The 24511-nt window shown below is 38.2% G+C and overlaps 1 protein-coding gene across 1 annotated transcript in view; it reads left to right on the top strand.

The window, feature by feature from the left end:
- The first annotated feature begins 4566 nt into the window (after nt 1-4566).
- LOC117003075 (prostatic acid phosphatase-like) overlaps nt 4567-24511 on the top strand; it is a 34003-nt gene continuing 14058 nt past the window's right edge. The window contains exons 1-11 of the mRNA XM_033072707.1: nt 4567-4680; nt 10129-10224; nt 12182-12268; nt 13119-13271; nt 15752-15850; nt 16316-16420; nt 17059-17191; nt 18578-18660; nt 20372-20478; nt 21041-21210; nt 22005-22130. Coding sequence (XP_032928598.1) covers nt 4567-4680; nt 10129-10224; nt 12182-12268; nt 13119-13271; nt 15752-15850; nt 16316-16420; nt 17059-17191; nt 18578-18660; nt 20372-20478; nt 21041-21210; nt 22005-22123 — 1266 coding nt within the window. The 3' untranslated portion in view covers nt 22124-22130. The remainder of the gene's footprint in view (nt 4681-10128; nt 10225-12181; nt 12269-13118; nt 13272-15751; nt 15851-16315; nt 16421-17058; nt 17192-18577; nt 18661-20371; nt 20479-21040; nt 21211-22004; nt 22131-24511) is intronic.

Genomic DNA, 24511 nt, shown 5'->3' on the forward strand with positions numbered 1-24511 from the left:
CTCTTAAAGAAGAAGGGAGTCAAAATTATTTAAAAACCCATACAGTTTGGCTTTGGAATTATTTAGTTTATTTATTTTAAAAATACATTGCAAAAGCCGGATCACCTGGATATGCAACTCCCTTCACAAACAATGCTTAAACAGATTGGTCATGTTTTAAAGAAGACTTGCTTCCATAACCTGAGTAGTCATAGATGCTGTGATATAGCTGGATATAACTTGTGATCACTATTATTTCTTTCATATGCTGAAGCAGTGTCAGCAAAATGGGGAATGAACAACAGAAAAGCAACAGTAATTTTGTGCTGACTGGGAAAGGTGGCACTGGACAGCCTCAACTATCATTTTCATTAATTTCATCACCTCCATTTCTCTTTGGGTTATTTACTGAGCTGGCTGACTATCAAAAATGAATAAAAGGAAAAAACCCAAACCAATCCAAATGCTGATCAAATTAATCAACTGATTAAGATTTGTTTCATGGTAGTACTAGAAGGAGGTTTTCCTTCTTTTTATTTAATGTTCATAGTACACACCCAAGATGTGGTAGACACAAGTCCAAATCCCTCCTTTAGCAAAAGGATTTGTCTCCACCTCTTCCGGAAAATAAAATCACCACCAAATTGCAGAGCTTCATAGGGGAAAGAGAAGAGGAATAGTGCTTTCTGTCTCTTTCTTATTTGCTATCCATTAATTTGCAAATACCTGCAAATTAGGTTTCCCTTGTTTCAGGCAAGCATCTTAATCTCATAAGATCAAGAAGAAATTCTATGAGTGCTAAACTTGGGACAACTAAAAAATTATTAGAAGACAATGTATAGACAGTGAGTAGACACCTTCTTCCCCCCTCCCCTGCCTTAGATTGGTAACTTTGGGTTTAGGTAATTTTTTTCTGTAGTGTAAGATACAGGTTCATGTTCTGTGAGCAGTACAAGTAAGTTAATTCTTTCTGTCACAAATTAACTCCCTTGTCCCTTCCCACTCCCCACACCTGGGTGAAAACACCCCCACACAGGACTGTGACACAGTCTTGTTTTCCTCATGTTTCAGAATGGTGCTTGAAAAATGTGTCACTTTGTTTACTGAAACAAAATCTTTTATTTTCTTTCAGTTTTTCAGTTAAAAAAATTATTTTAAAAAAAGAGATTGGAGATAAATCCAAACTATGCTAAGTGCTGGTCTGCACATGCAGTCAGTAGCAGGACCTATGCTGTTTGTCTGTGTGAGCAGCCTAGTACAGGAGTGCTGGCAGCAGTTTCATACCTGGTGCTTTGACTGCAGTGACTTCCACCCTTTGAGGGTGTGAGGTTGTGCTCCACCAGCAGCAGTTACCTCAGGTAACCCTTGTGTAAAATTAAGTGCAGTTCTTTTGCAACCAGCCACTTCAAAGCAAATCAAGGCTTCAGCAAGCCTTTAAGATAGGTACATGCACTTAAAAATTATAATTGTGCTTAATTCTACTTAATGCCATCATGTCATAATTAGAACTTATGACAATGAGCCAAATTAACATAATCATGATTTAAATTGTTTAGGTTCACTTGCATTATAATGCTTCAACTACCATAAATAGATTAAGAAGGACTTTGTAAAAATTACTATTTTGAGGCAACTTTTCCTGAAAAGTGCCAGTATTTAGTTGCTGCAGCATATGAGGAGTTTATACCTGCCAAATGCCCAGTAGAAATGGAGAGAATTCCAGAAAGGCAAGGAAATTTCCAAATTAAATACATGCTACCAACATACTTACAGAATGCATACAGCCTTAGCCAGTATGGCACATACAGTAATTTCACGACTATAAGGCGCACCCTTTTGACTAAAATTTTCCCTCGAACCCGGAAGTGCGCCTTATAGTCCGGAGCACCTTATCTGATGTACAAAGCGGCGAAATTTGACAAACCGGAAGTGTGAGCTGAGAGCTGTGGGGGAAGCCAGAAGTGCCACAGCAGCCGGCTGGGGGCGGGCCCGGAGGCCCACGGCACTGTCCCTGCCGGGTGGAGGCGGGCCAGGGGGCCCGAGGCACCGCCCCTCTCCGGTCCAGGCAGTCCCGGGGCCCCATGGCTGCCGGGTGAATGTGGGCTAGGGGGGCCGCGGCACCCGCCTTCCCGGGTCCAGGCAGTCCCGGGAACCCATGGCTGCCGGGTGAATGCGGGCTAGGGGGGCCGCAGCACCCCCCTTCCCGGGTGGAAGCAGTCCCGGGAGCCCACGGCTGCCGGATGAAGGCGGGCTAGGGGGCTGGCGGCACCCCCGCCCCTGGGTCCAGGCAGTCCCGGGGAGCCATGGCTGCCAGGTGAATGTGGGCTAGGGGGGCCGCGGCACCCCCGCTCCTGGGTCCAGGCAGCCCCGGGGAGCCATGGCTGCCGCGTGAATGCGGGCTAGGGGGCCGGCGGCACCCCCACTCCTAGATCCAGGCAGTCCCGGGGGCCCATGGCCGCCGGGTCCAGGGTGGCCCTGTGGCTCGCGGCACCGCCCCTACCGGGTGGAGGCGGGCCCAGGGGCCAATGGCTGCCGGGTTGAGGCGGGGCCTCGGCCAGCAACCGCACGGGGTGAGCTGGGGGCAGGGCCTCGCTGCAAAAAAAAGTGCGCCTTATAGTCCGGTGCGCCTTATGGTTGTGAAATTACTGTAAATGGGGTATTTTTTCCATTTTGGAATGTGTAGACATTTACTCAAGTTACTGTGGTACCTATTCTTTTGAGCACAAAATACTCTCCCTAACAAAGTATACATGCCAAGGGAAGAGTGAAACCACAGATATCACTACTACTTATCATATGCTTGGTCTCGTGTTGAGGTATCACTTTTAAGAAATATTAGCAAAGATTTTCTATAAAATGTCATTGTCATATATTTTTAAACATTCTTGAATTATGCCATCTCCCTCCCCCTGTCTCACCCCCATAAAATTGAGTTCAGGTCCTAAAGGGAAGTCATTAGAATGATTTCATATTAGGGAGACTTCAGTGGTCATAGTCACTCATCAGTGACACACAATAAACCAGCAAATCTTATAAAAACTAGTCAGTTATGGATTTCATGGTAAGGTCATAAGAAGGATAGGAACAGACTCCAAGAGCCAACAGTGATCCTTAATCAAATAGCTTAGGAACCACCCATTACATAGATTTAAAAAGTAGGACATCCATTCTTGAGTTTTCAGACATATTAAAGTATTCTAAGAGTCTACTTTATGACCTACACTCTTAAATAATGGAGGCAGATGATCAGCTTGTGTTTGTTTTCAGAAAGACAACCTATTATACATTTATGAAGTTTAGATTACTCTCATACCCCTTCTGCATAGGCAGAAATCACCAGGAGAGATCAAAAAGGAGGGTGGGGACGTAACAGGGGAGGAAGAAAGAAGTCCAACTTCTGAAAACTGGGAATGGACTGAGAAGACAGACAGGAAAGTTTGGGAGCTGTTGTACTCCTCCCATCCAGTCCCATCCATCGGACAAAGTGGATACATAAAGACAATGACAAAACTCAGAGAACAGCTGATGCTCAGTGGGCTTTAGTGCCCTAAAGATGGAAATATCTGGTAAGTGGTAAAACACCTGTTATAGAAAATACTGCTGCAGAGAGCTGGGCAGAAGACCCTGAGACAGGTTTGGATATCATAGGAATGGAATGACAATACACAAGGGACCTAAAGTTTAAGCATTTTAAGAACTCTGCTTATAGATCTTAGAAAACTAATTCATTACTCAAAAAATACTTATGAAATCAAGTCTACAGGTGTTGTTCTTATTTTATAGAGAGGAAGTCAGCAGAGGCAAGCTGAGCAATCTCCTCAAGGCCACTGTGCTACTGTGAGAAAGAGTGCTTTTAATCAGTAACAGAGTTTGTTCACAATAAATTTCTTAAAGATTTGAGGCCAAAAATTATCTCAACAAGCAATTCCAAAGTGGAAATATAGGAATACTGCAAGGGAAAAGAAAAAAAACCACAGACAAATTGAAGAGCAAATAACTGCCCAGCAAGGATCTTAAAGAACATATTTGTTATGAGATCTTTTTGAGTATTTTATCTGAGGGACTGGCAATTATAACCCACATGAAATGTTTTAAATAATGATTCTGATTTCACAAGAACCATGTGGAAGAGGGGAGAAAAAGGGAGGGTGAGGAAGCTGAATAGTGGACTACCTAAGCAGCAAAGAGAAACCGTATTGCCTGGCTCTTGGTCCTGAGCTCATCCTTGTGGCCATGCTATAGTTTGGGAAAATGCCAAGCACTGAGAAGTCGAAACGGAACAGGTAGGTAGAAACATTAGGAATACTTAGCAATTCCTTTGTATTTTGACTTCATCTTCACATTCTAAAAGAAAAAAAAATATTACAGGAAAAAAAAGAGCTGAATTATGATTTTATTTAAAAGAATGTAAACAGTAATTTGAAAACAAAGGGCGATGCAATTTGTTGCGTAGTCACACAACATTCCTCTTGGATTTGAAATGCACCAGCGGCAGTTTCCACCCCTTCTGAAAGTACAGCCTGACGTCTCTCAGTTCAGCCTGAGCAGCTGCTGGAGCTACAAAGTCTTCTTTCCTCTTCTGTCAGGATGGGTGTGATACGGCTTCCCAACCTGTCTAGGATCCTGTGTTTTTCTTTTCACATTATTCTCATTCTGCTTCAACAGACTACTGCAGCACGAGAACTGAAGTTTGTGGTTGTAGTAAGTAGATTTGTTCTCTGTTTTGTTGTGGGGAGTACAGGGACAGAATTACATGTATATTGAATCAGACAGAGTGTACAGTTTCTTTGCCTGTCTTCAAACTTAAAAGTACTTCTGCCCTTTTACTTACTGAGTTTAAAGACCTTACCTAAAGAAAGATGTCTCTAGTTATTAGAATTTTCATCTCCTAACCTTTAATTTTTATTTCAAGATAACTGACTTTGTGGTAGATGCATACTGCAGATGAGTTAAGACATGCCAAGTCCAGATTTACCTATTCTTCCTCAATTTAGCTGACATTCCAATGCATGGTGTGAGAGCAGGTGAATTGTCATAGCAGTACACTGAGAAACAGAAATAGACAGGCATTTTTAAGCAGATATTTGAGAGACGTGTTGCATTAATTTCAGTTAGGCTGAAAACAGACTGTAATAATTTTTCTGCCAGGCCATTTCTTATTTCAAAGTAGCTAAACACTACTTCAATGTCACTTTCCCAAATACCTCTAGAAAAAAGAAACATTAATTCAATTTAATTATTTGGATTATGAAGGTTGAACAATAGTCTTTTTCACTCTTTTCTTTTTTTTTTTTAAGGTATAATGATAAAGAATAGTTAGTCCAAAGGAATATTTTCTGTGCAAAGTTGAGGGGATTGGAATGAACTTTTGAGAATAGGCAGTTGAAGATCTTCTCCTTCAGCCTTTCTCTGTTTGAGACATTATGTGTGCGTACAGGTACGAGGAAGAAGTACTGTGTCCAAAACATATCATCTGACTCTAGATAAAGTACTTCATGTATAGCCATCTATTGGCTGCATTGTGCATGCTCAGCTTGGAGGAAGGCCAGAGTGCACAGGAAAAACCAGTTCCTACTCCTGCTGAGACAACACAACAGCAGAGACCTGACGCCAATTTCAGTAACATTCTGTGTATAGAAATATATTTACATGTTTTTTCAATGATAACAAGAAGAACTGGACACACAGATGAAAACAGGTAGACAGCAAGCATTAGAGCATTAACTGCTTGAAATTAATGAGGTTTTTTATTGAATTGTAGCTATTATTGTGTCCTGAGAAGAAATGGTTTTGCAGAAAGTTACTGGAAATATTTACCATTATGGAGATAGAGACTACTTATCCAAAATCATGGGCTTACCATAACTGTGCAGCCACCTAACAAAAAAAACCCAAACAAACAAAGAAACCAAACAAGCAAAAATACCCAAAAAAACAAAACAAACACTTTCTGGGGTAGCTTGTCACAATAGACATCAAAATAGTAGGCAAATTTAATTTAAGATGTCTTTCTAATAATCCTGCTACTACTGCTTCGGTTGACCAATCACATAAAACATTACAATAGGTTTAATCATCACAAGATACATCTTTTATCTCAAGGCAAAGTTTTATGTGTGCTGTATTGAATTTTGCATTCTGAACTCACTGATTGAATTTTCATAGAAACAGAATTGGTACTGTAAATAAATAGCATAGGAACTGACCCCAGAATATATACCACTGATATAATGGGATATAATGAGGATATTGCTACAGTGGAGGTGAGTCTAAAAGGCATCTTTTTGACACTTCAATAGCATTGTCCAGCTGTCCTCTGTAAGTTACTGTTTTCACCTGGGACTATTACTTCATTGTGAAATTTGTGATAATGACTTTTTTAAACTTCCTTAGCAGAACAGCACAGTATACATCAGCAGAAGAGAAGAAACACATAAATGTTCGCTTTTGACCACTTCTAGAATTGTGCTGTGCCTGGGAAGGTCTCATTCTCTCCTCACTGCTTCCAATTTTGTGCTGATTCTGTGTGTTTTGATTACTGGCCACAAGCCCTTTTCTCTGAAAAGCTTATTTCAAGCCAATTTATCAAAACAGTTTTTAAATTGCTTTGCTTACATGTAAACATTAGCTTTTACCATAACTCCTGTGCACTGAATTTAAGATTAAAGGCAGGATTTAAATTTAAAGAACTTGAACTTTAAAGAAAGAAGAAAATATGACATAATTAGGACAATCAGGCACCCAAGTATAAATGAAATACTGATTTGTTGCCTGTGTTTAAAGAAGTTCTGGCCTGACCCTTCTGCCTCTACATACATATACACATTTCACCTGTCATACACACAAAGAGGTGTGGCTTCTGAGGCACTGTGGCTTCATCACGTCTTTCTTGTTGTAACTCAGGATAGGAAGCATTGAGTGTGATTTGTCTAATCAAGCCAAGCCATCTGAAATCTTGACTAAACATGCTCACTATTTCTACATCTCTGGTTTCCCTGAACAGGCAGCATGATGGTTTCTCTTCACTTTTGTTTCTTCATTCCTATTGCTGGCTTCAAAGTAAGAAATCTGTTTGTTTGAAGTCAAGTCAAAGAGGCTGCAAGAGGCTCACTATTACTCAGAAACAGATACTTTGCTGTAATTCATGGCATTTCTAAATGAAGATGTTATCTGTATATGCCTATGCTACACGTCATACTCTCAGTGCACCCTCTCCCCGGCACCAGTTTGTCTCCAATATGATTTTTCACCTGACAACAGTGGAAGAAAAACCTGGGTGAAGTCTGAGTCATGTGACCTTTTTCATATGAAGTGGTAATGCTCACAAAGTTACCAAGAGTGAATGGATGAACCCAGGCACCAAATCAGATTCAAGTTGTATCAGAGTGGAAGGAGTGGGTAATGGATTTAGTAATTATCCACCTAATGCTTTTGGCAACTGAGGTGAAGCACTTCAAAAGGAGTGCCAAAATTAATATACCAAACAGATCTGCTTTGCTCTTCTTGAGTACATTCCCCTTACAATCCCTTCCTTCTTGAGATGTCTACTTTTTTTTCACCTTTTTCACTTTTGTTTTCACTTTTTTTTTTTTTTACTTCCTTGCTCCTCTTCTCTCACCCTGCCATGTTCGGTTTCCTGAAAGGTTAGGAAGGCAACCTGCAGTAAGAAATGCTGCAGCATTTAAATTAATTTGACAAATCAATCAATTTTTAATGAAGTTGAAATTATGAGTGTTGCGAAACATATTGATGAGTAAGGCAAGATCTGTAGGGATACACTTTCTTTTCCTATCAGGTGTTCTAATGAAAAACACAGTTTCAAGTTTTAGAAAGTCTCCTAAGATGTAGCTGAGAGTGAACAAGTTAGTCTTTCAGATGAAGTTGTTGTTCATGTGGTCATTATTTCATTTGCAGCTGAAGCAAGGTCATTCTCAGAAGTCCCAAGGAGGTTTGAGCACATAGAAAAACCAGTTGGCTAAGAAGCTTTGTTCCTTCAATTCCTAAAAATGGGGTTCTGCTTTTTAAAGTGTTTGTTCCCTTGCTGCTTCCAGTTTAGTGCTCATAACATATTTATGTGACACTGCGCAATGAAGGTGCAGAAATATGAACAAGGAGCTGAATTATTTCCTATTTTGTGTGGACTTAAGAAACTGTGCTTCTTTTTAGAAAAGCACACCCTCCACTCCTTCAATTTCTGAAGGTTAGAAAGAAATACAATATTTTTATTTATGTCTCCTACTTATATATTCAATATATCTTTTGATCTTGATCTTTTTGCACACTAACCTCTATTCAGATAAAATGCTGATCTGTTCTGGCTTATTGAAAGCTTTTAGCAGCTATATTGTAACTGGGAATTTAACCTTCATTCTTGACACAGGTACCAGCTTGTCCAGAAAAATTAATGAATCCTACCTGACACCTACGTACATGAGAATATGGAAATGAGCAGTAGTACAAAACTCCTTCTCACTCAACTGAATCAGTCACCAGAAAATGTAGCTCTTTATTTATTCTCCTGTTGACTACAGGTGCACTGAGAAATTGTTACGAAGAACTAACTAAGATTCCAAATTAGTAAGAGATTTAAAGAGGATTAAAAACTGCACAGAGAAAGGGAAAAATCCTCCCAAACAACAAACTTGATGATGAGGGTGAAAACCCTCCTTGATTTGCCACAAAATATTCAATTCGGCTTGTCCGCATAGTGAAATTAAACTAGTAAAACAAAAACATAATAAGCAATCTTTTACATGTTCTAATGGTAACTTACACTTTAGCAAACCTTGTTGTCTATTGTAGAAAACAGAGGGAGAAATCCAATTACATTTGCCTTTAATGGACATTATTTTCCATCTTTGAAGTACCTGCTCTAGCACAGGTTTGTGTGCATTAGCAGAGAAGGCTGATGGAAAGGGTGTGTGCTGTAATTAAAACATTAAGTCACACTGCAGATGTTTACTTTGAAAAATATAAACATGAAACACCTCCCAGTGGGAGTGGCAAACTAACTTGTATGCACAACCCTCTCTGATGTCTGGGCAAGAATGATGTGGCTTAATGAGGAAACGGAGAGTATCAATTATAAACAAGTTATATACCACTGAGGTATTAGGGCATAAATGTAATTTTATTAAATATACCATGCTGCTACATTGTCATTTTATTGTGCTAAGTCAGGAATGAAGTTGGTGATGGGAACATTGATAAGCAAAGTTGACTTTTTCAACCATTTGGGTCAGCATGCTGGAAGTTTGTCTGGAGCCCTGTGAATTTGTATTCCAGCATTTCCTTTCATGTGAAAATTCTGCAGGTTTAATTTTTTTAAGCCCAAGTAGCATATGCTTAGGGGTGATAATTCAGTTTTTCAGAACCATTTAATCTAGGGCTGTGATTTCCTTTGTATGCTGGAATAAAAAACAAAAAGGTTAATTTAATTTTTCTGATTAAAAATCATATGATTGAATGTGTCACACTAATAGTCACCACGCTGGAGTGTCCAGGATAGTAAAGCAACCAAACTCTTTGCTCTCACTGAATTTGATAGAAATAAAATGCTACAGACTTTTAAAAATAGTTTTATACATGCATGTAAAAGTATTACTAAAGTAAGAATTAAGTAAGCTAACAATGTAAATGTTTATATTCTTTCATCTTTATATTTTAGTATGATTGAGAAATTGAGCATAAGATCCAGGTGTACATAGAATTACTTTTAAAGATACTGCTATGAAAAAACAGTTGCAAAAATATTTCATGTGTCTATGAAAAATTAATTAAAAGTATTAATCAAAATACATCAGTAACTGGTTTAATACTCAGAAGTGCTGAGTTTCCAAAATTCAGTCATATTTCCTGTCTAAATGCCTAACTGTGAACCCAATCCCAACACTAATGGGTGATGAATTTTATGTTCTAGGAGGAAGACTCTTCAGGCTTATGCCCGCTTAATTCCTATATAATTATAAATATTCTTGATTGTAAAGAATATCCTATTCACATCCTACTTGACCAGGTTTCTGCAGACTCTCTGATATTTTCATCTGAAAAATTACACTGGAAGTATAATGTATGCTTGACTTCTAGTTAGATAAGAAGAGAGCATTAGCAGTAACAAACTCTAGTGATTTTTATTGTTTACATTGCCAGCTTTTCCGACACGGTGACAGAACACCAATTGTAAACTTTCCAACTGATCTGCACAAAGAAAGTGAATGGCCCCAGGGATTTGGACAACTCACCAAGGTATGTTGGCTTTCTTAGAAGAGCTTAAAAATGCTATTAAAAGACGAAGTGGGAAGATGTTTTTTGTGTGCGTCTCAAAAGCATTAGCAAATCCCAGGTTCTGATAGTTGCTATTAGCAAATACCAATAGCGTGAATTCATAAACATTTTTGCAATTTATTCATTAAGCTATTGTTGAATTGAAATCTTGTTCATCACAGCTTTATAACTACCTTCCTGAAAGCAACAACTTCTTGATAGTGTATCTGCATTCAAGTAAATGGCAAGTTTAAACACTGTACTGTTAACATTGATGAAGTTCTAATGACCATTAAGTACTGAGCCCTGTGACAGGGCTAAGGCAAGACGCCTGCCCACCAAGGCAAGTGAGGAGTCCACATCTCATCATTGGACTGACAACTACCAAGTCACAAAACAAGAGAAGACTTGCAGGAGAAGGTTGCTCCTGGGGACAATGTGTCTTCTAACAAGGCCACTTGCAGTCCAGAGTTTCACTAGGATGCACTGAATCTACTTGTTGCTCTGGCATTTTAACATCAAGCCTTAGTTCTGAGACTGTATTTGACATATAAAGCTCTGGAGCAAAAGTACGCCAATAAATTCCCTAATACCACTTTGTCATGATGCAGAAGCATAAAACAGAGACAGTTCAGTGTTTAATGTTTGAAGGGGGACTTGAAAGATCTGTAAAATCCAGACACTGAAACAACGCATTACTATTTTATTACTAGTTTATGTACTAAGATGTTCATGCTTTGTCATTGACTTTTTTGAGAGCTTTTTGCTACTTTGCTATATTTTTAGCAACAGTAGTAGGAATGTACTTCACTGACAGGTAGAAGTTGAAAAGTTCAGCTCAGGCTTCAGAAATTAATAACAGAAAGGACAGTATGCAATCTAAGACAACTGCAGGCACACCAAGGCAAAGATGAAAGAAAGCTACTTAAAGCACAAAATATAAACCAAAAATTTATAAGGTTGAACAAATAACTGCGCAATGACAATGAGAAATACTAGGTTGTCAATCATCCTCTCAGCTTTACTAAAGGACATAGGTTGTAAAGGACAATGTTGATCAGTGTCTACAGATCTGCAGCACTGTGGAAGTAGTATTAGTATAGAATCGGGGCATTGCCTTTCTGTAGCAGATGTTGAAACCTTAGCATTTCTGAACATGCAATTTCCTCATAGTACAAGTGAACATTTCTGTTAAAAATTCTAGATCATCTGCAACATACACAGTTGTTTTGGTTTTGGCTGAGAAAGAGCTGGTATGGGGCTCTGTTTTGGATTTAGCTGAAAACAGTGCTGATAATGCAGGGATGTTTTTGCTACTGTTGAGCAGGGCTTACACAGCTTCAAGGGTTTTTCTGCTTCTTGTTCCACCCTGAGTTTGTCTGGGGGTGCACAAGAAATAGGGAGGGGATACAGCTGGGACAGCAGATCTCCACTGATCAGAGATACACTCTACCATATGATGCCATGCTCAGCATATAAAACTGGGTGGAGAAAGAGGAAGGGACAGACATTCAACTTGATGTCATTTGTTTTCCCAAGTAACTGGGATGGATCCCCACTTTCCTGGAGGCTTAATGCCTGCCTGTCCATGGGAAGTGGTGAATAAATTCCTTGTTCTGCTTTGCTTGCACGTCTGGCTTTTGCTTTGCATATCTAACTGTCTTCAAACCCTAGAGTTTTCCCACTTTTACTCTCCCTGATTTCACCAGGGGTGAGTGAGTAAGTGAGCAGTTGTGTGGTGTTCAGTTGCCAGCTGGGATTAAATCACAATGACAGTATGTTATACAGTTAATGATCACTTAAAAGCTGATTGCTGAAGACAAAAACCAACACAAAACAAACAAACAGCAACAACAAAAAATAAAATAGAAAAGATAGTTCTACATTAGAAGTCTCAAATCACCTTAATCTTCTAGTCACCTATATGCTTGCTTTACAGACTGGAATGCAGCAGCTATTTGAACTTGGACAGTACATGAGGAAACGATATTCTAGCTTCTTGAACAGCACATACAACCGGCAAGAGGTATAGAGCAGATCTGTCTGCAGCATATTTCCCTGGGATAGCAGAACTATGGACTTAAAAAAGCACGTTAGCATATTCATTTCATTAATGGAGAAATTAAGGTAATAGAAGAGCATTTTGGAAAGTCAGACTTATGTCAAGGTCTTTCACAAGCTAATTTTCCAAACTGAACAGCTCCAGGATGAATGAGCTGGGAATTTATACAGTGACCCATTATTGTTTTTCCCTCTTGAAAGATAAATGCCTATCCAGTCATGTGATGAGCCATGCTTCCATACTTCCCCTTGTAACAGAGAGGACTAACAGCTGCTTCTCATACAGTACAGATCCATTGTGGGGAAGATACCTCTAACATTTTGGTCTGTATAGGAGGCATGCATTAAGGAAAGGTATGAAAGACCTCTGCTATGCTTCCAAGAGAAGTTCATAGTTTTGAGTGCTTTAACATTCCTGAGGTATCACTGATAAATCATAGAATAATTTAGGTGGGAAAAGACTTTATGAATTTCAAGTCCAACTGTTAATGTGTCCACCAATAAATCAAGTCCCCATGTCTACATGTAGCAATGTTCCTCTGAATCTCAAAATATAGAGAATATCCTTCTTTGAAATCATGTTTTCTTATTCTTTCAGTTCAGTCTGAGGGTTAGATTCTAAATTAAAAGATGTCTTGGCAATTCCATTTATGAAACTGAAGTAGGGCCCTGGAAAGCTGAGTTATGGTTTCACTGTTTAGACTTTGTGCAAAAACATAAAGCTGAAAAAAGTCAGTATTGACAGGTTGAGTAAAATTTCCCTATTATTTTATAGTTTCCATTTTATCTTTCATTCTTTGCCATTCTATTTTCAGTTTTACATCCAAAGTACAGATTATGATCGCACCATTATGAGTGCCCAGTCATATCTTTCGGGCCTCTTTCCACCAACTAGCAGCCAAATTTGGAACCCTGAGCTTCTCTGGCAACCCATTCCAGTTCATATTTTTCAAAAAACAACAGAGCAGGTGAGTACTGGCTAGAAGCATTCTATAAAGTCTTAATCTCTAACAGAAGCAAAAGAACAGAAAAAATGAAAATAGCTAAAAAACATTCTTTAAGCTTTCTGAGTTCTATATAATAGAAACTATCCAATGCAGCTACTGGCTGACAAGTATAGGTCAACTGTAACAGCTACATGAAAATCTTCCTTCCATGGTTGCAGAATACTTGAATGTTCATGCTCACTACCATTTTCTCCAAGGTCATTTCTACTGACCAGAACACTTTTAGACAGTATTCTAGGGAAGTTGCCCTAAATCTTTATAGGAAACAAGTGCTTTTCTAAACACCACTCAACTAGGCAGACCTTGTCTCTTTGGCAAGTTTGTTCCACAGTTTATTCAAGGAATTGAATTTTCACCAGCCACTGGAATGACCTCAAAATGATTACCTTCCTATTCTGGTAGCACTTAGGCATTCAAATTACAGACAAGGGCTCTTTTATGCTCAGTGCTATAGAAACGTTTAATGAAACCCTAGCACTTCTCTTGCAGATCATAGGAGTAGACCAACCTGAATAATAGGTCCTGTAGGAGTTTTACTTCATGTAGCTCTCTCTGGCTGACTCAGGTTTAGATTTTAATTTCACTTGCTCTTGTGACAAGGACCATGTAAGGAACAGTGTGGCCAACAAGGATAAAAAGCTATTGAGTGTAATAACAGAAAGCCTCATTTACTTCTGGCTTTGAGGACAGAAGTTGATTTTAAGGAAATTTGTACAAACCCCCTATTACATAACTGCCTGTCACCAACATCAGAGGATTGATTCACCCATTAGGGAGCTCTCACACCTGTCTCCCTTTGATGTTGCTCCACTCTTGGAGACCATGCTTGAAAACAGGTACGGACAGAAAGGGTTCCCACAAACTAGATTAGGCAACATGTGATTCAGCCAGAAACTTTACAACAGAAAAGAACGCTGTCACTGTTATTTAAATGCAGGACACCAGAGGAAGATCTTCCACCAGAAGACCAGAAAAGCAGCGAAGTGGTCAGAGCCTTGGCCATATAATACCTCAAAGCCCTTAGGGGAATCCAATGCAATGAAATAACCTGTTTGAGGAAGGCAAGCTCATTTGTAGGAGTCTCTAGTGCCTCATCACTTCTGTGGCTGCTTCAGGAATGGGTATTGACACTTCTCTCAAACACACCTCTGCAGCAACACAGAATGCCTTTCATAATGCAAACCACTCGGAAAAAAATATTGTTCCCTTGTTAAACCAAGCAGATGTTTGAAGGTGTTTTCTAGCCCCAAGCAACACAAAGTGGGAAACTAAAGCCAGGCACAATCCTGTAAAAAACATAATCACAGTTTATTTTTAAGCTACGGAGATCTATCAAGGCTTGACAGTCAACAGTACTGCTTAATGAAGCCAAAGGGAGTGGCTTAATTAACAACCGCTAGAGAGGGATAATTAAGACATACAGCAAGAGAAACATTTGTTATTGTGTGATTAAACAACATTCCCCAATTTCATATTGCAACTTTGAGCTCTCTTCTCCAGTGTGCTGCTCTTACAGAAAAATTTCACCCTTGGAAACTTATCCAAGTGAAAGTGAGCTAGGGTCAGTTGGTGGCTGCTGTCTTCCCACTGGAGACATGCTGGAACTGCAGTCTGTTAATGTTATGGATAATATTTGTGCTGGGTCAAAAATTCTCTAGTGATGTGACACAACGTGCTGAACCAGAACAAGTTTGTTTTGTTAACCATGGCTTTTCACTGACATTTTATGCTGTATTATTTGTCATTCTGGTATCATTTGTCTTTCTGCAATTGATATAAACAATATTTGCCAGAGGTTAGAGTTTGAAGGATGCATGTATTTACATGTTGTTCAGATCAAATATGTACTATCATGTGGCCTTGTAATTAAAAGTATCTCTAAAGAAGAACAGAGCCCTTAGGCTCATAGCTTTTTGGTATTTCAGGAGAACAATTTGTCACTCTTGATTCAAGTTATGTCTATTAAATGGTACGTAAAATGCTTACAATAATCCACTGGCTATCTCCAAAGAGATGAAACCTGGATGTGTAGATGGAGAAGCAATTCAGGTTCCAGTACCAGGTGGAGTTAAGTTACATTTGGGGGATGCAAAAAATGAGAGGGAAATGATAGCTTTTTAAAATTTCTGATCATGGACCCTGACCCATTTCTCAAAGCAATCCCCTGACAGACATGTGCAATTTCTTTTTGCCAAAATCAGTTAAATTGAGGGAAATCAAGTTATCACAGACACAAGCAGCCTTTGAAAAGCCAAGTTACCACAGTCTATCACCTATGTTAACTGAATTCATTATTAAGGTACCCAAAGAAACAATTATTGAGTAGGTCTAGCACAGCCATGAATCTATCTACAAATATTACACCATTAATCTCAGTAAGAGAAAAAACAGGGGTGTTGACAATTTTTGAACTATTCTAAGTATTGTTTTTCATGTTTCAGAGGCTGAATTTTCCTCTGCCCAACTGTCCTCGTTTTGATGAACTTCAGCACGAAACACAAACATCTAAAGAATTTCAAAATAGAATACAACCATACATGGTAAGAGGAAAAACAAACAAACAAAAAGGTGCTAAACAAACTCAAGAAGTGAGAAAAAGGAAGGTAACTAAGTTATAGAAGTTATGGAATTGTATTTTTCCTGTTGTTAAAATGCAAAAACAAATTGAAAAAAATTAAACTCCTGTTTAGGTTAGATATTAGAGAAAGGTTCTTTACCCAGAGGGTGGTCAGGCACTGAACAGGCTCCCCAGGGAAGTGGTCACAGCACCAAGCCTGACAAAGTTCAAAAGCATTTGAACAAAGATCTCAGGCACATGGTGCAATTCTTAGGGATGTCACGTGCAGGCCCAGGAGCTGGACTCAATGATCCTTACTGATCAATTGAAACTCAGCTTATTCTGTGATTCTGTGAAAATTCTGTGAAAAGGTTGGGTGTTAGTGAATCTATGTGCATGTACATTCCATATGTGTTGAGTATTTGTGGTATATTCTTTCTCCCCACAGGATTTTTTACAAACAATGGCAGTTAACACAGGACTTGAACTAAATCACCTTAAAATACTGGACAATTTCCAGCTCTGGAATACATATGATACTCTACACTGTGAGGTAATAACAAATCAATAAACACCAGGGAAGAATATGACTATGTAACTCTCTAACTCCAACTTTGGAGATGCTGATTGCTACCAGGTAAAAAAAGCTCAAACTAACCCCAAGCATAGGGTAATTCCATTTGGCCCCAGTCATTACCATCAGTGCATGAAGGATTTTGAACATATGCTCTACAAACTGAGGTAATTAAACAGGATAAGATACTGTCACTCTTATATGACTACAGAGTGTCACTTGTTTCTAGTTGCCCAGTGATAGAACTGGTATGTGGACAACTGTATGGAAAGGCAGAAAAAAATGAGATATTTATAACCTGAAGACACAGAGAAAGGAAGAGAAGAAGACATATATCTGCAATATTTCCCACCAAAAACATATCTCTATAGTAAGAACACATTATACATACAAGGAATCTCCTTCACACAGGTGCTCCTGCTCTGCCTATTCACTCACTCCAGGCTGATCCTCATTCCCACAAATAGTGTTTCAGGGCATGCTCTGGAGTAAAACCACACTGTGCAAAGAATTGCAGGACAGTCTCAGAAAGTCTAAACTGAGTAGTGTGAGGGTAGACGATAGGATGGTGGAAACCAGTGAATTACAAAGATTCTTTTGTTTTCCTTTATCACTAGGATATTCACAATTACACTCTCCCTGTATGGGCCACTGAAGATGTAATCAACAAGATGGAAAAACTGGCAGAATTGTCTTTACTCTCATTATTTGGGGTTTATAAAACAGAAGAGAAATCACGACTACAAGGAGGTAAATAAAAAAAGAATAGCTCTAAGAAAGGAGGAGATAATGCAACATCCTGTCACTTTACTAATGCAAAATTATTCAAACAAACCCTTGATTTGCAACTATGGACATTGGACGTCGTATTAAGTATTTAAATATGTAGTGAACATTGGCACTTGCATAGATAAAATACTGCAACAAGGTGTAAAAATAAATATCTTCAGGTTTTCCAGATTTTTTAAGGGATTAGGACTATTAGAAATATTATAGAAAGCTAAGGGAACAAATGAGACCCTAATGGTTATGATCATTACTTACAGTAGGTTAGATTAAATTGTTTCTCCAACATTTCTTCTAATTGTTTCCTGTTCTTTGTTTTTCCCTTTGAAATACTGGTTATACATTGTGTCAAAACACTGGGAACACATTTGTGGCTCTCTGAATGATATAAAGCTGCTCCAAAAGAGGCTGATCAGAACAGTAGCTGAGAGATTCCAGTTATGTATATACTACAATAACTACAAGAACTGGGAACTGCTGTTTCGCTCCAAAATTGGGGCACATAGACTGCTGCACATTCTGACACTACTTCAGGACACAAACCAAGAATTTATCATATGATCCCCACGTATCCACGAGCAGGAAATCCAAACAACTGAGCTTGAATATTTACAGGCTGGAACATCTGAGGCTAGGCTTTCTAACGCACCTACTCTGCAGCCTGGATCTAGGTAAAGAATTATTAGCAGATCCATCACCTAGGCATACACATAACTGGATCAAATATATAGTACGTAATTCTAGGCTCCAATCTGCAGTAAAGCCCATCAACTGACAGATGACCATATCACATGGTCAGGACTATTTATCTAATGTTCACTGGCATGCCAGTTACATCCTCTTTCCTTAGAATGATATAAACTGTGCTTCAGTGAATTTTGCTGCCCTTACCCATTGGCTTTAGAATACCTTAGGGCTGGAGAAGAAGTGCCAAAGAGCTTTGGAAAAAAAACCCCAAAGAATCTATATTGTGTAACTTGTTGGAAGTAAATAGTTAGTATATTTCTTTGGCATGTAGAGAGGAAGAGACCAGCACAGTTGTCATTGTTCCAACACCACAAACAAACAAAAAAGGATAGAGAGATCTCAGCATAACAGAACTGGAAGTGTCATTATCCCCAGTTCTCAGAATGGTTCTAGATGACTTCCTGTGAATCCTGCCTCTTCACTTGACCTGGATGATGAATCATATATTTCTCCTCTGTAGTTAAAAAATTGTAGTAAACTTAAAAATGAGAATGAGGCCTGAGTGGATGTCTTATATTTGATACTCACAATATTTTTTTATTTTTTGTTTCCATTCAAACATTATACTTTCACTTTCTACTTCCTTTTTTCCCATATTTTTAGGTGTCCTTGTGAATATTATTTTAAACAGTATTAAACAAGCTGTCAATTCTTCAGCACCAAGAAAAATGGAGGTCTACTCTGCAGTGAGTATTTTCATCATTCATAAATCTTGCTTTGATTTTACCAGTAAAGTAAGTTAAATGAAAGAATAACACAATACAGTTTAATTCAGCTAACAAGTTGCCAATCAGTACAAGAACACAGTATAGGCATGGATCTCATCTAAGTTTTAGTTAAACAATATTTGGCAAAAGAAAACGATATATTTTATGAGTCATTATTCCTACAACCTAATGGTGAAGTTTCTATTAGTTGCATCTTTCCTGAAGTGCTCCAAAGATACTGGCACACAGCAGAACTTCAGCTATGCCTCCAAAGCTCTCCTCTGTGGTTCTTTTTTATTACTATTATTATTTTATTTCTTTTAGAGGGTGAAGAGGGCCACTTTCATCAGGCCAAGATCTGCTTAGCTCATTCGTTATTCTGTCTCTAGCCAGGGCCAAAGGTAGGGATGAATGTGAGAATAAAGTCAGCAGAGTGACAAAGCCTTCCAGCAATCTGTGTCTTAGGGACTTTCTGAGACAGAATTTGTCCCTGTGTTCAGAATATCTTGTAAGACTGTCTTCCATCAACTTGCCTAATAACTTTTTTAATGCATTTATAATTTTGGACTCTGCAACATCCTGTGACAATCACTTGTGTGTTAAAGAAAAAAAGTACTTCCTCTTTTATTCCCTTTTTCTGGGTCTCCAATGAATTTTACTATTTTCTGACACTACTCTTCCATATCTCCTTTCCCAAGACAGAGTCCTACCCTATTTAATCTTTTCTCCTAGAGAAACTACTTGATACTTCAAAACTACTTGTTACTTCAAATCTTTCTCACAGTCCTTTCTACATGATTCTAGTACTACCATGTTCTTTTTGAAAAGGAAAGAGCAGTACATACAGATTTTTCACTTCTGCTTTAATCGCCTGAGTTCAAGTATACTGTTACTTTTGAAACCGATCAGCCTAAAAAATTCCAGAGCCTGAATAATAATTAAACCATAGTTGCTAGACTATAATATAAATAGGTCTAGCAGACATATATATATATATATATACATATATATATAAAAAGATGCTTGAAAAATTTATGCACCAAAGTGTTTGGACTTCCTGCCTTCAGCTCCTCTTCCTATGATCAGTGCAAAAGTAGGGATGACGGGTAGATGAAGAAACTGTATGTGGGTGGGCAACTAATCCCATAAAAATAGATGCCAAATTCAGATTTTGTTGTATGACTCCAAATAGAAGAAATAATTGGAAAAATTCTGAAGTGGAAGTAAGGAGAACAGTCTTTGCGCACAATAATTTGTCTGGTACGTTACCTGAAAAAATGGACTTGTACCTTCACTTGAAATGCCCTAGATTATTCTACTTTACACTGCCTTAATCTGACCTTGGAGCAAAAAACACTACCGAAGGAAGGAAAAGAGAAAATGGACTGAAAAACTAGATTTATTACTCAAACCACATCTTGCTTTCCCTCTGTATCTGTCTCCAAAATCCTGCCAGATGGCGTAAGACACATATTGCAGTAACTCTTCAGAAATACCTCCCGCTGTCTGTAGTGATCAGTTCACATGTTTTACCCTATAGTGAATATACTGAACATATTTTTATGGTCAAACGTACACAGGTTTTCTTTTATCTTGATTTTCACTCCCTCTCTACTCTTGTCTCATAACTCTGGATGAATGCTAGTTGACTTAATTGACTGTAAAGGATGGATTTTTTTTTCTCCAATAGCATGACACCACAGTTGGAGCCCTCCAGATTGCTCTCAATATTTTCAATGGAAAACTGCCACCATATGCTGCTTGTCAATTTTTTGAACTCTACCAAGAAAGCAATGGGCAAGTATCTTCTTATCTGTGCAAGAAAGAGTGTTTAGAATTTGCTACCCTCTTCCCCAAAACCATTTTTCTCTCAAATATTGTGAGAAGATACAATTTTGATTTAAATAGATACTTCACTGACCAGCCCATAGGCACAAAGTCATATTAAAACTAGGGAAAAATACACTTTCTGGATGTGCATGTGTGCTTTGAAAGACAGGAAGAAGAACTAAAGCCTTACAAGAGGGAAGAAAATGGTAAAATAAATTTTATTGATTCTTCAGATGACAGCAAGAACATTTCAAAGATATAACTCCTACAGTAAGCCAGTTAGCTTAGAAGAACCCAGTGCTGGTGCCATTCAAGGAGCCTTCAGGACCTTTTCAGCTGACTGTTGATCTGTGCAGTTAAATAACCTGCTTTGGCAAAGTGGCCTTTGCAGGTGTCTTTCACAAAGCCTCCACTCTTGGAGAACAGGTTCTAGAGTAGGATGTTATAGCCTATTTCAAACATTCTGTCTCAAAGTAGGAAACCTTCTATTTAAGAACCATTACAAAAACTTTTCAATGTTGTTAATCAGGCAATATAGCATCGAAATGCATTATCGGAACGACACTTCAAGGGATCCCTATCTCCTCACTTTGCCAGGGTGCACCTCTTCTTGTCCACTTGAGAAGTTTGCTGAACTAGTTTCTCCTGTGATTACAGAAAACTGGTCAAAAGAATGTGGGAAGAAAGACAAAATGAAAGGTAGTGTAACAGTTCTGTATTTTCCACATAATACATGGAGGCAGATATTTTATCAGTGACTCTGAACTTTGTACCTTTCAGACAATCAATAGATTTCCCTTTAAGTGTGGGCCAGATTTACTATGGACAAGGAATGTCAGTAGCAATTAAATTGGCATATTCACAAAAGGAGCTGCCTAAAGGCTGTGATCAAAACTAGATCTCCACTTGTTGAAAACGTCTTAGAGAAGTATGGATGTGGGTGCTATATGAGGGTCATGTTTGTGTTAGATACACCAGACTTTCTGCAAATGCAAACCAAAAATGGCTTGCAAATGCATGGCAAGATTTGTGCACCTGTATTTCTGCAGTTGTACTGAGTGCAGCTGATCCATGATCTACTAACAGCTGAGAGCTGTAACCTCTTCCTGCCTGAATATTATTTCCGGGAGACAGGAGAAGAGCAAGGCAATACATGCTACTTTTCAATAGTCCCATTCCATTATTTCTCCTGTCCTGCATATATTCACCATTTTTCTGATCCTAGATGAAACTATTTTTCTTTCTTCATTAACTACATAGTCCCCTCTGCCTATGGAAACCTGGGAGCAAGATTTACCTATCCACAGGAAGCAATCTATAAATTGCTAGGATTGAAGTATATGTTCTTATATTGCATACATCAGTAAACGTGATCTTGCCAGAAACATTGTACACATATGTAATTAGACTGTTAGCTTGGCATACAAAATGGTATATATATATATGTATGTCTTTCATTAACTCCCTTTTCATTTATTTTTCATTCTTTACAGATATTTTTATCGGATTTAATGTTGCTGTTGGTTTGTTGTCCACTTTTAACCTTGTACTGCTCTACCTCCTTTATCATTATGGACTCTGCAGGCGCAGAAACAACTACCAAGACATTTAAAGTGGAGGTAAAAAAATGAAAGAAAGAGCATCTAGACACCAAGGAGTACTTGAAGTTGCTGATATTCATCAGTTTGCTCTGGTCAAAATAATTGCCAAAGCATATTCAATAAACTTGAACAGCTGAGGTATCTGTGGCCTAGCTCCTAAAATTCTATACATCTGCAGTGAGTAATGCTGTAGAAATACATTAGTTTAGGAAATACTAGATGGATGGGATTACTCCAATTTATATCTTTATTCTACTACTACTACTATTAATCAGCCTTACATCAGTGGGGTGAAGGAATGCTATTGCCTATGGTTTTTTTAAATTGCCTATTACCATTTAGCCCTCTGCTGCTCAACGAGTCTTTCTTCAAAACTGCATTCTATAATATTTACCTTACTTCCTATAAATGGCTGTTTTGTTGATGCACAGGAAAATAGTTTTTAGTGAGCAGAAGTTGCAATTACTGTATGAAAAATACCAGCATCTGGAGATACTGTTCTTGCATTTATTCATGCAAGTTTATGCATGAGTTTTAACCTTGGCCTTCAGCTAATGAAAGTCTTCAGCCTTCTCTTTAAAGGAGTTACACCTCTATAGCTCTCACTAAAATTAGTAGAACTGGATAATCTCTGTCACATATCCAGGCATCAAGCAAGACGCTTAATGCAACAGCATCTTGGTCAGTGTCTGTAACTTCAATAATATGGATAAGTAAATATATTAAAATCTACTTTCTGTCACTTCACTATTTTTCTATTTTTCTGAGCTCCCAGTCATGAATGATCTTTTTCTTGCATTTCTTTGAGCCACTCTTAGAATAATTCCTCAAGTGATCACTCTCTTCATTATCTTCTATTTTAAATCACAGTAACTCCTTTAACTCCTTGCTCTGTTCACAATCTTATATGTTAGAAAGATGTACACTAAAAGTAAGAAAAAAAATGAATCAGCCTTTTGTATGTTTATGTTTTCTGTGCAATATATTTTGTTTAGATTTTAAGCTTCTAATGTCAGGGAATGTGTTTCTGTAACTGCTCTTGAGTGTCACAAACTATGCATAATAAGCACTAATATTGGTGCATAAAATCCTACGTACTGTCTTATGTTTCAAGACTGAATCAAGACTTTTTCTTCCTGCATTCCTGCAGATGATATTGTGAATTACAATACCATTGAGAAGTCTCTTTAAAAATTAAGACAGCCATATAAAGAGGTGCCAGCAGCAGGGTCAGCCCAACAGATATAATGTGCTCAAACTAATGGGTCCTGCTGAGATTCAGAAAGAGAGAAAACTGAGGGATGGAGCTGCTTAGCTCAGACATAGCATCACACCAATGTGAATACATTGCTTATGGACAGACTTTCACTCACATTCTGTGGGTAGCAACCTGGAGCCCAGGAGCTTCAGTAAGCTATCACTGAGATAGTGATCTAGAGATCAGCCCTCAATATTACAGCTGAAATGTGTTATAATTATATATAATAATATTAAATATCATTATTAAATAGCATAAGTCAGAGTAACAAATGCTTGTGGGAATATAGCACTTCCCAAAACCTGCATTTCTTGTAATAACTTCAGCTACTGAAGTGTCCACTTTTTGAAAATTATTTCCCATCCAGTAAAAAGTTTTAATAGCATCCATGACATTTCCATTTTATCTATTTTAGGAAGTATCATGATCAACTGGTGGATTAGAGCCTTACATGTTCAGGATTTCATTGTAAAACAAGTTGATGCAAAGCTGTCAAAAAGATGAAAGGCTGTCCCTAAATCAGATGGTCTAGATGTACAAGCTTCAGCTTGTAACTAGTCATTTTGATCCTCATGCAAGAGCTTGAAGGAATACCTATATTGCAGTCAAATGTATTAAAGCAGCTCTAGGAAACCAGCCTGAGCTGGCTTGATTACTTTTAGAAGTGTACTCACAATGGGGAAAGTTTCAGAACAAACTGCAAAACTCATTGTGGCTGCTGTATGTGCATATATGTGTTATATATACAAATATATACACAGTCAGTGGTTACCTGATACCGAGCTCTGCATTACCACAGCCATATTGCTGCTGCCCACTTAAAGATAAATTGTGTTTTTTATTAGAGGAATTCAGATGCTCAACAAGTGAAGATGTATTGACTGATAACATGCAGTAAGAACCAGTTTTGAAATATTAGAAAATCAGTCCATTGCACTCGTCAAGAAGCAGAATGGGATATGTTTTTCAAAGATTGCTTCTTACAAAAAGAAGTAGGTTCAGACAGAAAGTAAAATGTGAAGTGTCTGAGACCTTGTCTGGTTTATACTGCTCAACTCTAAGCTGTAACAAAGAATTTCAAAAGATAAGACAATTCTTATTGAAACATGAGCTGTCAGGAAGGAGTTTTATTGTAGAGACA

This window comes from Catharus ustulatus, chromosome 1 (assembly GCF_009819885.2).
Source record: "Catharus ustulatus isolate bCatUst1 chromosome 1, bCatUst1.pri.v2, whole genome shotgun sequence".
Taxonomy (NCBI): domain Eukaryota; kingdom Metazoa; phylum Chordata; class Aves; order Passeriformes; family Turdidae; genus Catharus; species Catharus ustulatus.